This window comes from Phoca vitulina, unplaced genomic scaffold (genome assembly GCF_004348235.1).
Source record: "Phoca vitulina isolate PV1807 unplaced genomic scaffold, GSC_HSeal_1.0 scaffold33, whole genome shotgun sequence".
Lineage (NCBI taxonomy): Eukaryota > Metazoa > Chordata > Mammalia > Carnivora > Phocidae > Phoca > Phoca vitulina.
In genome coordinates, this window is record NW_022589736.1 from 14,928,550 (window position 1) to 14,947,300 (window position 18,751).

Below are 18,751 nucleotides of genomic sequence, written 5' to 3' on the forward strand. Positions count from 1 at the left end.
CGTGCCCTTTAATTGTATATAAATAATGAATAAGCTGGTGGTGGCTGAGCAGATCCTTCCCTGGGAAACGCAGCATTTAATGTAATCACCAATGAACAAGCGGGTGTATGGCGTGTCTGAATGTGCCATGCTGAGAACACAGTAGATTGGCCGCGTTCCCCAAACAGCTATCTGTTCACGCGGTGGTTCCTAGAGGACCTTTCCTTTGGATTTTTCTGGCTCCCTATGCTGGGAAAAGCAGAACATGGGGTGGACTTTTAAAGGAAGTCACTGGATCGCACAGATACTTGGAGAAGCAGGAGACCTGCAGAGCTTCAGTTTCTCTGTGGCACCTTCAGACGAGGCTACAGCTGCCAGCAGAGAGAGCCCAAGTTCTGATCTGATGACGCAGTTTTAAGTTATGGTCAAACAGACAAGTGGCCATCAAGGTGGCTGTCAAGCCAAACTGAAGGCGCCAGGTCCTCCCGGCCCCCGCCCATCTCCCAGAGCACGAGAGGGGCCAGGGATGAGTGGAAAGAGCTCTCTCTGTGGTCGGGTCTTGGGGCTGTGCCAAGGAAAGGGAACCCTGGGGCCAGCCTGCAGGGGGAGCGGATGAGGTTTCCCTGCAGGCTGCCCACGTCCCCCCTCCTCACATGTGAGCAACCCGAAGACCACCAGCACCCTCCCACGGCCCCCTCTTCCCTTTACTCTTTTAAAACTATTATGTGGAGCTTCCCATGAGCTAAGCACGTTATAGATCTATTTCATTTAATGGTCGCCGTAACCTGATGGTGCAGGTGTTGTGATCCTGCCTTAGAGACAAAATCAAAGTACAGGCGGGTTAAGTAACCGGTCCCAGACCACACGGCTAATAGGGATTATTTTCCACATAAATTATTTAATTTTTAATTTAAAGTTATATATGAGCACATAGATTTTGTAGAAGAATAATGATTGAATTCTAAATATAAGCAAATCAATAACTAAGTTAATGTTGTGAACATTGGTCTTACTTTCATCTACACAAAACAGAAGCACGGGGACAAGAAGGGAGAGGACAAGGCAGGTCTGTGAGATCACCTCCCCTCCAGATCAAAGGGATCGGTTGGCCTGAGGCAAGGAAGGGAGAAGGAGAGTGGGCCTTGGGGAGGATGGGTCTACAGGTATTTTCAACTCTGAGACTGAGGACTTTGGTCCAAATTTTATATGGATCTAATAGAGAATATATTTTCTTTGATGATAATATAGTGCTTCATTTCCCAAATTCCTGGGGACAGCTGAAATCCACAAGTCATAGGCTTGATACCCATTTCATTAATTTATTAAAGTCACAAGAAATGGGAAAGTTAAGGTAGTAGGAGAGAAAGAGAAAGAGCTAGAAGAAGGGCTGGGCGGATAGTGCATGGTGTTCTGATGCTCCAGATCTTGGGCAAGTTCTACTGGTGTAGGAATGGGCTCTCGGCTGTGTAGCTTCAAAACTCTGATTGTATCAGACCACCCAGGGGTTCATGCCTGAGACACCTGCTCACAATAACTAAACCTACAAGGGGCTGATCAATAAGCTACGATGCAATTAATTAATGTGTAAGGGGGGATTATCTTTCTAGTATCTGAAACATCTGATGTCATAACTCAGTACTCTCACTTTTTGGAATCAAGGTGCTAGAATGAAAAACTCAACAGAAGGTTTGAGTTGAAGCAAAGGCACCTGGATGGTGTGGGGCTGGCCAAGCTCAAGGATGCCTCTGGGAAACCGCCCCCCCGACCCAGCCCCTACTGCCAAAGCGGGCAGGAATGTTTCATACCTGTGCCCTCAGCTCGGCCACAGCAGTGATGGGCACTTGGCCTAAGGGAAGCCAGGCCACGGACTACACAAAAGGATGAGCTTCTCAGAATAGCAAGCAATGAGAGGATGAGGCTTGAGCAGTAGTGGGCAAAGCTGAGACCTCACGGCGTGAGTGGACCCGACACACCTTGCAAGCCAGAATTGTGGGGGGCAGAAACCAAGTGGAGGAAGCCAGCTGGTAAGGAGACGGAACAGATGTGCAGAGAGAAGGGAGTCAGAGAGACTGGCAAGTGTCGCTTGGGAGGAAGGGAGGCAGAGCAGGCAGGTCAAGAGCGTTTCTATTTTGCAGCCTCGCAAAACAGCTTCTTCCTAAAGGAGTGTTAGTGACACTGTGTTTTGAGACCAAAAGAGCCTTCTTGCAGAGAACATTTTATACACACTGGAATAAAGCCTGATTCTTCTTCTTCTTCTTCTTCTTCTTCTTCTTCTTTTTTAAGTAAGCTCCACCGTGAAGCCCAATGCAGAGCTTGATCTCACGACCCTGAGATCAAGACCTGAGCTGAAATCTAGAGTCGGACGCCCAACCGACTACTGCCACCCAGGTGCCTCAAGCAAAGCCTGATTCTTAATCCACTATCGATCATACATGAATGACTACCAAGCCCTACTATCACAATTACAAATTAGGCAACCAAGCAAATTAATAAAAATATATACCTAGACTTATAATAAAGAAAACAGAGAATACCAAAGGCAAAGAGATCTTAAAAGCAACTAGACAGAAAAGACAGGTTATCTACAAAAGAACCACAGACTGAAAACAGCAACAAAATCTCGAAGACAGTGGGATGTTTTCAAATTGCTCTGCAAAAACAACCCTCAGTCTAGAACACAGTACCCCACTGGACTCCTCATCATTCATCAGTGAAGGTGAAATAGAGAAATGATCAGAACAGAGACTGAAATAACACACCACACAGACCCTCAGTCAAATAATTACTATAGGTCATAGCTAAGGAAGAAGAGCACTGAGCACAGAGGGGAGGAGGGGAGGAGATACTAGGAACTCCTGCAATGCCAAACTAATGAAAACTGTAGCACTGGCTAAGAGGGGGACAAAAGACCAAGTGTGAACAGGGAAAGTGCGAGCTCAATATAGCACTGAGAGGGAATTACAATTCATGTAAAAAAAGAGGATGGTGTTAAAATGATTGAGTGCCCAGAGAGAAAAACAAATTAAATCCTTCCCTCACATTTTAGGCAAAAGGAAATTCCAAGGGGATGAAAGATCTGAATATAAAAGATAAAACTTTAAAACTTTGTTGGGGGAAAAAAAATCAGGAATACCATTATATATCATCATGGTAGGGAGAATTTCTTAAAACGGGCACCAAAAAAAAAAAAAAAAAAAAGAAAGCATAAGGTAGTCTATCTGGTTGTTAAATCTAAACTTTGGTGTGATAAAAGAGGTCATATGCAGAGTATTCACAGGTGAGAAAATAAAACATTTGTTACAGATGCAACTGACAAAAGAATTCATAGATGTCAATAAGACTACAGCAGCCTATTGGAGAGATAGGAAAAGGATGGAAATTCACAGAGGACAATAACCAAATAGTAGTAAATATGAAATGATGGTCAACCTTCTTAATAATCAGGGAATCCACCACTGGGGTGCCGCTTGAGACCAATCAGATGTGCAAAAATTGAAGTTTGTTAACACCAATCACATGTTGGCAAGAATGAGGAAAAATAGGATTTCTTATTCGTTGCTGGTGGATAGGTAAGTGATGTGTCACATGAGAGAGCCATTTGGCAAAATGCTTAATGAAGCTGACGATGCTCATATCCTCAGTTCCCCGGTGCATCCCCCAGAGAAACTCCTACACGAGCCGCAGGAAACGCAGAAGTGACTGTCGCCATCGATAACCGTGCAGAAGAACCACCCAACTGTCCCTTAACAGAAGACTGCAGAAAGAAATCGCTGTGTTTATAGGGTGGTTAGCAGTTAAAGTGAATAAACAAGATTTATAATGTATTGATATGGATAAATCTTGAAAAAAAAGGTCGCAACGTTGCAAAAGTACAGTATGAGGCTGTGCGTGTAGATTCATAAATTCACAAGACAGTAGTACAGGTGATTTATGGACACACACTTAAGCAGTAATGTAGAAAAACATAAGGGAGAAAGATTCACACCAACTTCAGGTTACTCTGGAGTGGGAGGGAGAAAGAAAGGAGATGGTAGAAGAACATTTTCACTTTTTTTTAAGGAGGGGGAGGAGCAGAGAGAGAGGGAGGGAAGGGAGAGAGAGGATCTTAACTGGCTCCACGCCCAAAGCAGAGCCAGACACAGGTCATGACCTGAGCCAGAATCAAGATTTGGACGCTTAACCGACTGAGCCCCCCCCCAACCCCAGGCGCCCCGAATATTTTGATTCTTAAAAAATAAAAGGGGGGGTATGAAGTAAATATAACATCTGTTTTAAACCTCAGTGGTAAGGTGGAGAGAAAATGAATCTTGGAAAATGTCTTCAACGCATTCAAGATGGAGAGGAATTCTATGTCCCCTTCTGGCCTAACAACCACTGCTAATGGGGACAAAGGACAAATGCCATTCTTCCGTCAGCCTATGAACCAGTCAGAGAGTTTCTCCCAGAACGATGCTGGGACGTCAATTCTGACTGATCTCAAGTCTGCTGCTTACATCCACTCTCGGGGGTTGGGGGGGAGCCCCCGACAAGACGCCAGTACTTTGCCTGCCAAGAGCAGCAGGGGGAAGGCATCAGTCCATCACCTGCCCCCTCCCCCGCTCTCAGCTGAAATAAACGCGACCTTCTCAGGCAAGGCCCCCCTGAACTCCTTAACCAGTGGTTTTCAAAATAACAGCATGTAGCGATCACTAAGACTGCACTTGGCAAGGCCAGAGATGGTGGCTCCCTCACGCACGGTGGCTGGCCCATGTCAGGCAGCAGTTCGTGAAAGAATAAACCTGAGAAACGGTTTTCTCTGGTCTGTGACTTCACTTCAAAGAACTAGAGAATTTCTTCAGTAAATAGCCACAGGTCTTGAGATCACACCAAGCCCTCAAGTTCATTTGGGATTTCATTTAACCAAAAGATTCAGCACAGTTCATCGACTAATGCACCTAAAGATGAAATCTTTAAAGTTAACAAGAAAATACAGTAATGCAAACAATAATGCATTCATTGATGAAATGAGAAGATCCTCCCGAATTATCTATGCAGGAGACTGCAGGGCAGTCAGCTGGTCAAGCGGAGTGAAGGGTTACCATAATGACCACCGAATTCTTTGTCCCCTAGTGCTGATCCCTGTGCAGGGCTGTAATTTTCAGTTGGCTGTTGTAAGGAAAAGGGCCTTAGGTATCCATAAAATTGATTCCCAGTCATATTTATTTAATTCTTTAGGATTACTTCTGAGAATCTGGACTAAAATTACTGAACCATAGAATTTCAGAACTGGCAGAGACTTTAAAAATTAGCCAACCCACACCTCCCCCCAACCCCAAGAGAAGGTAGTGTTTCAAGACCTTAATGGCAGTGTCAGGAGTGAGTCTACACCCACAATGCTCCTTTCATGATCCCCAAACTGGTGGGACTTTGAGGTCTGGGCAATCTTGTTTAATCACAGCGATCCTCAAAGATCTGAGGCCAGAGCAGTCTGGGGGAAAAGAACAATATCCCTTGTCTTCCTTTTGCTACAATGGCATCTCTGTCTAAAAGAAAGTGCCTTTAGTGGTTTCTCAAATTAAAGTTAATTTTAAATTTACTTCGATTCAAGAGAACCCTCAGCAGAGCTCATCTATAACACAACTTAGTGGGAGATATGATTAACACTTTCCTTTGGCTCGCTGCTACAACACATGTTTGTTTAATGTGTTTGGTATATTTCAAGGGAATAAATTGTATCTGCGAAATATTAAGGTCTGGATAATAACCAGTTTTGATGTCATGGTGTTTTACTATTTACTCCCTTTTTTGGGCAAAGAAAAATGTTTCAAAAATCACAGATTTATAGAAATTCTACTTGGAAGGCATCTTGGAAATAGTATAACTCACTTAAGTATTTTCTAGATCAGACCTGAGAGAACCATTGGTTCAAGAAGTCAGGCAAGTGACAGATCCTCCCTCTACCCAAGCTCTGCTGCACGGGGCACTGCGGTGTTTGTTTGCTCTGCATATAAATGATGAGGGCAATGTACTGTGTTTTTCTCTCAATTTTTAAAGCTAGGGTTTCTGGGGCGCCAGTGTGGCTCAGTCAGTTAGGCATCTGACTTCGGCTCAGGTCATGATCCCAGGATCCTGGGATATTGAGTCCTGCATCAGGCTCCCTGCTCGGTGGGGAGTCTGCTTCTCCTGCTCTGTCTGCCTCTCCCCCAGCTCATGCTCTCTCGCTTGCTCTCTCTCAAATAAATAAATAAAATCTTAAAAAAATAAACAAAGCTAAGGTTTCATGCAATATGAACTTTCGAAGTCATTCCATGAGGTGCTGACTTCACACCCTGGCCAGTAAATTCGGAAGCTGTACCCACAGTACCAGAGTAAGTTAGGGAACATTCTGGAAGTTCAGGTACCATCCTGTTCCTCACCACCACCTATACTCAGAGATGGCTAAGGTCAGAAGAACAAGAGCGATGAGCTAGGAGGGCAGTGGTAGTGACAGGGCCTCCCCTACGGGGCTCAGGTCATTGGATCAGTACGCTTGCCACCATCCCTGCCGCTCCCGGCCTGTGGGCGTTGTGTGGTGGTGTGACATCAGGGTGATGACCCCGGGTGTCAGGACAGGCTGATGCCTCAGAGGCTTTTGTTTCCCGTTCTTTCTTAATGGTGACGACCCCCTCTAATTGAGATCGGCTACAGGGGAGTTTTGAGGCTGACAGTATAGAAGTGCTCTCCTCTTTGGTACTGTCTTTGAGGCACCATGTCGCCATGATGATGAGTGCTGAAAAGACACACGGGTGGATAAGCATACTGAGGTTTCAAGAAGCTCTGAGATGGCAAAAACAGGAACCGGCATCTTGAGCCTGCTGATGGGTTCCATTGTGGGGTTTATTTAAATCACAGTCCCACAATATCATTATTATACGTAACACTGGAAGAGGATTGCTCTCTGGTATGAATGAAAGTACAACATGCTTCCACACTGCGGACTGAGGAGGCTGCTCTGTGACACTCAACAAGTCAGAGCTTTCTGGGCCTCCACTGGACAAAGCGGGTTTGATATTCGGGATCCCCATGATGCTTCTGACTGACGAGATTTCTCCCAGCCTCGACTATTGTGCACCATCTGACTCGTCTGTTGGTGTTGTTTCTTCTCATCTTCAGTCTTATATTCTGCCTTCTGGAATTTCAGCTGCCCTCCTCTGAGGTGTCATGGAGAAGTGGTGTAGTTATCCCATTATTTGTGCTCCGTGTACATCCAATGTAGCAGAGCTGTGTTGGCATTTTTAAGAAACCACCTTTTTCCATGAAGATACGTTGACTGCCTTGTTCCTTCCATTCCTCTTTCCTTCCTTCCTGTATTTATTTATCACTGATTATGTGTGTGGCACCATGTCACACGCCGAGGACCATGCAAAGCAAATTTAGAAGGTGGTCTCCGCCCCACAGGGGCTTGCAGTCTTGTTGAGAAGACAGGATTTCCAACCGTAAATAGGATGACCACATATCCTGATTTGTCCAGGATGGTTCAAAATGCCTGTTTTCCTGGGGAAATGATCAAGAGCACCATCTTCACTCTCCAAAGTGTCATAGTTTGGGAAATAAATGATACTGTCATCTTCCACATAAACCATGAGTAGCAAAGCAAAGGGTTATTTATCGGTAAACTACACAAAGGTAGTGTGTGCTATAGGAATGCAGAGAAAGGAGAAATCAGGGCAGGCTGGGACACTGGGGAAAGTCTCACAGTAGAGGTCATGAGATGTGGCCAGACCACTAAGAGTTGGATTTGTTTAGAGAGAAGAGAGAAGAGTGTTGCAGCTCCGGAACACAGCGTAACTCAAGAGTCCATGATGAGAATGTGATGCCTGAGGAACAGTGTCAATGCTGGGCTGGCTCACCTGGTAGGAAGGAGCACTGGGACATGTAGTTGCGAGGAGAGAGAAATCCAGTAACGGCGAGTCTGGAAGAGGCCCGAGTTTGGACTTGATTTAATGGGCAAAGATGGGTCAGGTGGGGAAATGGCAGGACATTTTGGTTTACAAGTAAGTGTTACTTCGCCACATGCTAAAACAGCAGAAACTCGAGGCGGAAACGCAGGGCAGGGAGGATATTCACAGAGATTTTTCCAGACCATCAAGGACAAGGTGATGCACGGCTGGATTAGGATGCTGTCAGAGAAGCTAGAGACCAGTGACGAGGGAGCGAGGACAAAAAGAACTCACAGGGCTGGGTGAGTAGGCAGGACTAGGGGCAAAGGCAAAAAGGCACCGAGGAGGATTCTGAGCGTTCAAACATAAAAAGCAGAATGTTGATGCCTCTGCCAGCAATGTGGTTGTGAGGGGGTGTTATGTCAGAAGCCCCATGCCACTGTTCGGGGGTGTGCTGTGCGGGTAAGAAGGACACACCTGACTCTTTCAAGAGAGGCCAGGCCAGGCCCCAAGCCCTGCGAGTAAGCTGGAATGTTCTGCATATCTTCGTCCTCACTCTCAACTATCTCACCTGCTCCTGGCTTCTGTGCACATTTCTAATTAGGACTGGCCCCCACTTAGCTGCACATGGCTAAACTGATGGTCTGGCTGGTGATGAAGAGGAGTGGGAAGGATGTACTTAAAATAACGAATACTGGATTTGTTCTGTGATCAAAGGCACATGGTTGATGAGGAGAGGTGAAGGTTCTGAGAAATACCAGGAGCTGGCCATGGAGAGGCGTCAAAATCTCACCAAGAGCCGGATGCAAGAAAGAAGAACTTGGAAACACAGTCAGTGTAAGAGGAGACTCGAGTGTCAGGAGCAGCCCGTGGGAAGACCGGACTAGTCCAAGAGGCAGCCTCTCTCTCTTCTAAGGGTGCTTTTAACAGGATAGACACAGCCATGCTTGCTTTTAGTCAAAGATGTCTTAAAGGCGGCCAAAATCGATGACAGCTTTCAGTTCAATTTTAAATGAAAGTCTATGGATTTTCAAGGGGTTTTCTTAATGGAAGCTGACATACACCCTTAGTTTTTTTGTGTGGTACTACAGGGACCAGAAGTACTCCATGATCATTTGCATACGCACCTTTAGGGCAGAAATTCAAGCGAGTCTCAATTCCTGCGTCTCTCAGATTTTTGAGGTATAGCTTGTATGAGATACTCAATAACTGTTTATGGAACGGAATTGGAACTCGTGTCAGATTACTGGCACCCACGACAGGTCCAGGAGGAAAGCTACAAGGAATGTAATTTGACCAACTGTGGGCTTCTCGTACAAGTCCTCTCCCCTACAGTGGGAAAGAAAACAGAGATGTGGCATTATTGCCTTATGATGCTGGTGAGCATCGTGGATCAGCCATGCTATTGAGGAATCCACACAAAAAGGTGATGGGCCACGCCGAAAACACCGCTTTCTATTTCCGGGGCCACGGCTGGCCCGTATGGTGCCGCCGTGCAAACCAGGAAGGCGCCCCTTCCTCGGGACATTTCACTTGCGCCTGCCAGAAAACTGTCATAATAAAGAGACAAATCAGCAATGTCAACAACGGGAAGGGTGCCCGTAACATTGTGCAATGCACAGTCACGCTGGAGTGGCCCTGTTTGGGCTACAGAAACTTATCTCTTTTGACAGGAGGCTGGTTTTGTCAACCCAGGCAGCGGTGTTAAAATGCAGGTTTTTAAGAATCCAGTGACTGGGAGTTAAGAGTTGAATCCTTGCAGGTTAGCCCACAACTAGTTCCCGTCCATTCTGTGAGAGGCTGAATGAAGCCACGAGAAGCCGCAACCTTCTTAGCAAATCTCTCCCCATTTCCGCTTGCTCCACATGTAGCAAGCCGATGGATCTGGAATTTTGAGGAAGGAGAGATTCCTTTTTTGAGCTTATGGAAGACTGGTGACAAAGCAAGGACAGACTTCTGACTTGCCGTGGCCCCAGCGCCCCAAATTCTGATTCATCAGGCCTGGGGTGAGGCCTTCAGAAGCTCAGGAAGAAACTTCAAGAAGCGCAGCTCTGGCTGAAAACTCCTGGGGTGTGTTTCCCTGGCATCTACATTCACGGAGTTAAACACTTTAAGGAAAACAGGTCGGTGAGGACTCAAGGCCCATCAACTCAGAACAGACTTCAAACAGTTCTGGGGGCAGAAGGCTTCCACCCAATGTTTTATTTAATTTCGGCCTCATTAAACTTATCCTGTAGTTAACCCTTTCCATCCCCTTTGCATTTGATACACTTCTCATCCTTCATGGTCTAGTTCAGAGTCACCTATTCGGCGAGGCCTTCTCTTCCAGGGCTGTCCCTCCTCTGTGCTTTCTCTCTCCGTTCAGTAGTGGGTGCTGTGACATTTATTTTGTTCTGTCCTGGAGCATGGTTCTGTGCTATGGCTCACCGTTCATGTGTCTGAAGCTCCACTGCCCTGCACGTTTCTTAGGGTCCGAGGCCATGCCTTACTCCTGTCTAAGTCACCGGTTCCTGGCGCCTGGCGGGTGGGTACCCAAGCTGGTGCTGTTAATGGAAATGTCATGCCTGCTGATGATTTCTGCGTTTGTGAGGTCAATGATACTGCAGAGGTTCTGGTGTCCTCGTGACTTATGCGGTGCTGGAGAAGCAGCAAGGACCACGGTGTCACACATGGTAAAGAAGTTGGCTACACAAGTGCGCCAAACCTGTGATCGAGGAGACGGGCCACGAGCTTGCCAAGAACGGAGACCACGCTTTCTTCAAGCCCTTAACGAGAAGGCCATCTGGAAAACTATACAGCTTTGTTTAGTGATCCAGATGTGAGAGTCGTGCTGAAGTCTGGAAAGGCCTTTCTGCCAGCTTGGTAAACGAGGCCGTTATTCAGGGAAGTCCTGTGGAGGCATTGCCGGCGTATCTGAAACCGGGACCCTTACGTCACACAACAGATACGAATAGTTTCCAGCCCCGGAGGTTCAAAGGATGAGAGCCTTTGACACATGCTATCTTCCTCTCATTTGTTCCAAGAGAGAAGTAGGGCAACCTTCAGAAAAAGGAACAGAGGAAGGAGGCAGAGTTTCACAGAAGGGCTGTCGTATGTTAGAATCAGCCATCAGCATCAGAAGCTCCATGGCGTGGCTTCCCAAGGGTGGTATGAGACCACCTACAACAGTCAGTCACCTGCTGTTGCTTGTCCAAAGTCAGATTTCTGGGACTACCCTACATCTACTGAATCAGTCCCTGAGGATGGGACCCAGAAATCTGAATTTTGAACCAATACCTCAGGTAATCCTGATGCATACTAAAATATGAGACTCGCTATGGAAGGGGTTGAACATACAGGGCTCTACACATCAAATGGCCAAGATTCAATATTGCCCATCTGTCACTGGGCCTCCATAAAAAGTGGGAAAATACACACAACAACACAACCACAACCACAACAACAACTACGTAAGAGTTCCCGAGCCGAGAGACAGCTATGTATATGATATAATTATAGAGTTGTTACACATTATTTTGCTGTTATATATTATGCAGTTTATCCTGTTTTAAGCTGATCTGTTATGTAAAAATATGAACAGATAAATTAACAAATGATTATGCATCTTCCAAAAGGATTCTTGAATTAAAGCATTCATCAATTGGTTTCAATTGCCAAACAGTTCCGCTAGAATTTAATTTACAGACAACTTTGAAAAATTACTTACATGCAGTGTGACTTCCAAGCTCCATGTATTGGAAGAGTCTCAGAAGTGTCTCTTTTCCTTAGGGAGGGGATCACACTTCGATTCTCCCTAGCAACGATGGGACCGATTCTCACTAGCTTCAAGGGAGGACCTGCCCTTGAAGTTGCTGAGTAAACTGAGCTATAGTTAACCCTTTACCCAGAAATTCACTTTGAATATGCTTTGCATACACAGTAACCGACTGGCCATTTTAAATAACTAGTATAGCCACCTTCCTAGTGGAATTTATAAAGAATCCAAAAATGCTAAATTTTCAGACAGAAATTTAAAATTGGGACACCTTCCTTCTTTCCCTTCAGATATTCCTCAGAGAAGGAAAGAACTGTGCTAGACGGTGACTTTGGAGCCAGACAGGCCTAGGGCCAAATCCTGGCTCTACCACCTACTACAGGTTTATCCTTAAGTTACTCAATTTCTCAGAGCTTCAGTTTCCTCTCCTGTAAGTGAAGATGAAATCACCGACACAGTGAGGGTGTTCAAACCCAAGCTGATGGCCCATCCTTGATCTTACAGAGAGTTCTCAGGATACACAAAAGTATCAAGAAATAAATAACAAATCGGAGGTAAATCCCACCCCAACTATATTAATTTACGTCTCTGTGGGGTCAAATCGAAAGCAGAATGATCTGCAAAAAAATGGAAAATCGAAGTATTTTGAAAGGACTCCTACAGACCCTACAAGTCTCCAGAGTGGCTGGGATAACATATGAGGTTTTGGTGGTCACCTTGGCAGAGTCTCTGAGAGGGCTTTGCTGACTCTGGTCAGGCTTTCTAGTCTTGCTAGGGGCATAGTTAAGTTTTTGGAGGACCACCAGCCAAGGAGAGTTCCCTCACAGGCAGGCTGTGACCCCCACGGCTACCATCAGCGCTGACTGCCCGCCGGGGAGCCGCAGTTTGGGTTTACGTGTGTTTGTATTTGCATGGAGTAAACTGAGAGCAGTCAGTCGGGTCTTTCATTGGACAGGCGTATAGAATTTCCATTGAATGCAAGAAGATTTGAGAATCTAGTATAGTTTGATAGTAATAAAACTTTCCCAACTAATCACCATGAAGCTGAATTAAAAACTAGAACCCAGGTCCTAAAAATTGCTTTATAGCAACTCCATTTTCTGAGAAGCGTTGGAGATCCGAGGATTACATCAGTATTCAGATAACTCTCACTGAGGCAAACTGTACGGTCTCCTGGCCTATGATATCAAGAATTAGCTGATCTTCAGCAGGTATAGCATGATGCGAGGAAAGCGTACCTGGGTACTGACCTCCACTCTATGTTCTGGCCATGAAATCAATTCTGAATTCAATCCAAGATACTAAACTATCCTCAGCCCTAAAATCTACGGCTCCGCTTAATAAGATCGTTAAGTTGCTTCTTTCCAGAATTAAACTCAAAGTGCTCAGGTGACTGCTTCTAATTAAAGATCCTTTCATCATCAATACTTTGTGTCATATTTATAAATGAATTTTTAATGAATTATTACCAATAAGTGTTAACCACCAGGAAACAGATGAAAATATGCGAAAAGTGTGATCTCTACGAAGAGACTTATATTTTAGTTTCAAGATACTCTCATGGGGAATATTAATTATCACTACAAAGAGCCTTGTTAATAATCGCACAATAAACTCTTTTTCAGTCCATGTCTGTTCTTGTTTATAAGCATTTTACAGACTTTCGTTCATCTTCCCCCCCCCCACTCCTGTTTTAAGCAACCTAATCACTTCATTTGAAACAAAATTCAGCCCCTGCTGTTACTTTTAATTTTAATATTTTATAAAATTGACCAGTCTTTGTAAATTCCTAGGTTGTAGGACTCTTGAAATTAATACGGTATTTGGTGTATTATCACTGAAAGGATAGAGGAAGAAAGTATTTAATACTTGTAAAATCTTGTCAAAGTACGTGGCAGACACCAGCAATGACATGAGTGGTTCTGCCTCCATTATGTACAAGAAGCCATTTTATCACTTTCCCAGATGACTCTGATTCAAAAGACTTGGGTTAGGGAAGTAAACTTCCCTTTTTATCTCTACCAATAAACAGCATGAAAAACTGGGAGAGTTCTATTATAAGACCTTCAATTACTAGCTCCTTTCAAAGACCACTTTATATTGTAATGTGTGGGTTAATGAACTTTTAGCTGGTGGAAGTATGGTTATGTATGTAAAGGAAAAAGGTTTTAGGGAATTAAGAGAGTTGTACCCAAATTTATACTGAATTTTGGCTTCCTTTTTTTTTTTTTTTTTTTTGCTTTCATTGGCATTTTATTAACTGGTAGAAATTCACAACATTATTCACAATTATTTCAAATTGGTTGGGAAAAGACATAAGGATGGGTATTTAGTATAAGAGCCATTTGTCAATAAATGAAGGCCAAAGTCAAAGATAAAAAATAAAAACCCAAGGGGCACCTGGGTGGCTTGGTCATTAAGCGTCTGCCTTCGGCTAGGGTCATGATCCCAGGGTCCTGGGATCGAGCCCCACATCGGGCTTCCTGCTTGGCAGGAAGCCTGCTTCTCCCTCTCCCACTCCCCCTGCTTGTGTTCCCTCTCTCACTGTGTCTCTCTCTGTCAAATAAATAAATAAAATCTTTAAAAAAAAAATAAAAATAAAAACCCATGTCTGTTCACTCACCCAACATGTACTGATGGGAAACCCTACTATATGTAAAGCTCTTAGTGAAGCACAAAAGGTAATAAAAAATATTTAAGACAGAGCTTGTCCTCAGGGTGCTTATGAGAAATTATCAGAATAAACCAGGTAAAAATGTTGGCTGACCATTACAAACAGAATGTCCTTGTAAGAAAGACAAATCTGATACCACAGTCAAACTCTGAATAAAGATTTCAGGGGGAAAAAATATAGGAATGTAGATAGTAACTTCTGAAGAGTGTGATTATGGAGGCCTTTTAGCTTTCTATACATTTCTATGGTTTGGAATTTTTACAAGCATGTGCTAGTTTTGTAACTAGGGGAAAAATCTAGATCGAAATATACACGTTTATGAGTAAATACTGCAAGGAAACAAGTGAATATATGGTATTTGTTGACTTAAGTTGGTGGCTTATGGTTGGATTTCCCTCCGTTTTAAAGTGTTTTTGTTGTTTTAACAGAATTTTAATGCCAGATTTAAAAAAGAAGTATATGGAAAATTTAATTTCTTTGATTTGAATAATCTGCTTTATTGGGTATTAGGAGCAGAAGACTTGTTACCATTTTTACTTCTAACTAAAGAGGAGGGCCATGAAGGAAATGAAGGCATATTCTCTATTTCTCCGTGTAATATACTTTTTCAAACTATCGTATGATGACCAGTCTCAACTGAAAATGGTAGAATAAATCCCTATCACTCTACTTGTAATGACATATTTCATTACCATCTATTATTAAAGTAACTCCTTTACTGTCATTAAAATGGAACATGGGTTCCCTAATTTCCAAATACTTTCATACTGTTAATACACTGTCCTGAAAAAAGAAAATTAAAACAATTCCTGGCGACATTTCAATGTGTTTAAAAGCTTCAGCATGAAAAGCATCGTCAACCTTGACCTTTGTGTTTCTAGAAGGCTCCAGCCACATTAAATCGAAATGGGACCCTTCCTGACTTTCGCTGGTCTCAGTTACATCACTGACCATTTTTCAAATTCAGTAATCTAGTTTTTAGTGTCACTTCAGGGTGAATCATTCTTTTCAGAAATGACACAGATTGTGGTATCTCTGTAGCTTTTCCTATTTAATACAACTCAACTGTCCCTTTAAGTGAAAAAATTCTGTTGGAGAATGAGAAATGTTCTGTTAGTGAAGGCTTATGTCCTTTTGGCCACGAACAAAGGCTGTTTGGTACTTGCTAATTCCATTTAAAAGTCACATTATTTTGTAAAGTTAATTGTGGGTTTCCAAGTATCCTTTAAGCGCTATTAAATTCATTTACTCATTTTGCAAGATAACGGGGAGCAGGAGTGGGGAGGGAAGGCTCTCCGCGTCCAGTCCCAGGCCGCAACCCAAGCAAGGCAGGGACTGAGGCAGTGAAGAACGTCCTTACGAGCAATTCGAGTGTAAATTAAGGCCTGATCTCAAATTCCATTTTCATGGTAGTTGTGTTTATATTTGAGAATTCATTTATGTTCTTTTTTGAAAATAACATATAAGGACTTCTATTACCTGAAATTATGTTTATCAGAGTTCTACATAAGGACATTTTAAAGTGAAGAAATAGGTTAAGGATGTGGAACTGGATATAAATGAACAGCTACTCATACGTGCACCTGCACGGCTATTGTAATGCAGTGGAGCTCGGGTATGTGTTCACAGGGCTGAGTGGGAGAGACTCACGGTTTTCTCTGCACGTAACTCGCGTGACTCCGCACACAGAAACAGAGGGAGCAGAACAGGCCAGGAATGGGTGGAGATGCGCAGGGTTTGGCTTCACAGTGGGCTCACTAACATTTAAAATGTCTCTAGAAGCCATGACCTACGTAAAGCAGCTTCCAAACTTTGGAGAGAACTGTTTTCCTTTATTTTCCAAAAAGCATCATAGCTTTATTCTTATTGACAACTAAAAATTTAAGTCAAGATCATATTTTGCTGAAGTTCTTAGTTAGAAATTACTAAGAGGAAAGATACTTTTTTTCTTAAGAGACAATTAAGGAAAAACTTTTTGGCTCTGCAGCAGAACAAACTGGCTCTGAAATCATGATTTTAACAAGCCAACGTCACCTTGAAATACCAAATTCTAGTGATATTTGGGGTGCTGAGTTACAGAGCTCATGCCCCAAAGCCACACCAATGGGTAAACTGCCAAGGGCAAATTCAATTAGCCTCTCGTTAGGTGACCACAGTTTCAGCTGCATCTTTATGCAACGAAGGCAAAGCTCAACAAAGAACCCATAAAATGAAATGATGCAGACCAACCTTTTATTGCACCCACAATATTTTGGTCTAGTCCTTTTCGGTTGTCATTGAGTCCTCTTTTCCTCTTCCCATTGGGTAAGGAGTTAGCCAAAGTCTTGTCATCAAAAAATGCACACACCAGCTTTCTAAACAGAAGGCTTCCTGAGCGAGTGTAGTTTGACAATATAGAGTCCAGCTGTGATTTAGGCATGAACACATCAAAGCCTTCAGCAAGTTGCACTTCTGGCTACCAAAAGAACATAAATATTTCATTAAAAGCAACATTTGAAGCATTTGACTTTGGGCATATGTGCAACAAAAAACCATCACTAGCTACTGCAATGTCCTTATCCTACAAACGATGTGGTTTCAGCTTTGTGCGCCAGTATTTGCAGTTTATAAAACCAGTGACTGGTTCTTACAAAATAAGACGCTCTAATTCCAGCATTAAGTCTCTCCAAAAGCAACGAGCAGGAGCACGCTGCAAACGCATTCTTGTCCTCAGAAACAGTCAAGAGAAGGCAGGTCATCACAAACGCATGTTAACTGTGGGGCTACAGGGAACTTGAGATTTCTGGGTGAAATACCCTCATTTTTTTTTTTTGAAATGAAGGAACTAAGGTCCAAAGAGATCCTAACAAAATGACTTAAAAATAATCTGAATGTACTCAGTGCATTACACTTGACAGATTACTTTCTCCTACATGACATAATTTCACTTCATTTGCCTAAGCACACGAATACGGGGCTACCCACAGAGGCCCATGGCTCTTTTCACTCTGCCTGTGATTTTCAGCTGTGGGACTGCATTTTTTTTCCTCCAGTGAAAACTTATGGAAACTAACCCATAAAATAAGTAGAAAGGATGAGTAGGTGCCCCAGGCAGTTTAACTCTATCTTTCGCCCCTATTTTGGGGAGGAGAATCTGAAGCCATGTCCCAGAGCACCCGAAAACCAACGCACTGGTCACCCTGCTTCCCCATCAGGGATTTTCTGCCTGGGATGCTGGAGCAGAAGACCTGGAAGGTACCGTTCAACTTGGACTCTACGTAGTAGAATATGAGCTCAGATGGTAATAATAGACTCTTAGCACTCTGTGGACACTTAGCTTGTCTTTTCCTCCGGCAACCCAGTGAACACTTGCATTTCCAAGCCTTTGCGAACTCCTTCCTTCCTGTGGAGGCGGCCACGCACTCTGTCACTGCTCTTAATGTGACATACTCGTATGGCTGCATTTATTATACTGTATAATTATTTATTAGATTGTGGCCCTTCCTGATGCCCGCAACTCAGACTTTGTATCTCTCAGGCTTGGCACATAGTAAGTACTCAATAAATTCTTGAATAGATAGAAGTTCATTAGTCATAATCTAAACTATTAAGTCATTTACTGTTGATTATAACATAACTCTAAAATAATAACTTTAATATGAAGAAACGTAGTCGGTAAACTTTCATTAGGAAAAAAAGAAGAAAATCTCACTTAAGTAAGATGTATTATAAAAGTTGATTCTTGGATAATCATACTTACCACTTTGCAAACCTGGTGCTACTTTAGATTTTTAAAACCACATTAGAAAAGAGGATCTGGGATTAGTTTTTCTCCTGGAGAATAGGAATTTTTACTTTTGTTTGTCCTAGTGCTTCTCAAAATGCCTAGCACACTGCGGTCAGAGTAAAGAGGGTGTAAATGATTCAGATGATGCAGGAAGTTTGGGCCCTGCCCTTGCCAAATGCTATTCTTGACTGGATTATCCACGAAGTCATTGCATTTCTCTGCTTCACTTTGCCTTTCAACTTTTGGTCCCTGGATGCTTGGTAAACATTGCTCACCGAAGAGTGCTGTCAGATTGGTTGCTGAGTTTTGGGTCATGCTGCTGGTAAAGGGTGTGTAGGGGCGTTGCTGGGAGCCAGAGGCTGTGCCCTCGTCTCCTGTCCCACACCGGGTGCTCAATGCATATTTGTTGAATGATTCGATGTGGAAATAGTAGATGGAGAGATTTTACCATCATCATCTAAGATGAAGTTTCATTCATAACCAGAATTTTGCTATGCATATCAATGGCTGAATTCTGACCTTATTCTAAATCTACTGATCTCAGATTTTTGCTAAGTGTTCCTGTATCACTCAAAAAGCCATTAAAAAAAGTAATCTCAATTTACTTTATAGAAGCAGCTGCTTGTAGCTGTATGAGGCGCTAAGGGGTATAGAAGCTTTTAAATGTTCAGGGGTCAAAA

At 43.4% G+C, this 18,751-nt stretch overlaps 1 protein-coding gene across 7 annotated transcripts in view; it reads right to left on the minus strand.

Moving 5' to 3' along the window:
• Window positions 1-18,751, minus strand: part of BEND7 (BEN domain containing 7) — a 78,610-nt gene that overhangs the window by 17,961 nt on the left and 41,898 nt on the right. For all 7 annotated transcript variants that reach the window (XM_032425774.1, XM_032425773.1, XM_032425772.1 and 4 more), the window contains one exon: window positions 16,535-16,760. In XM_032425774.1, coding sequence (XP_032281665.1) covers window positions 16,535-16,760 — 226 coding nt within the window. The remainder of the gene's footprint in view (window positions 1-16,534; window positions 16,761-18,751) is intronic.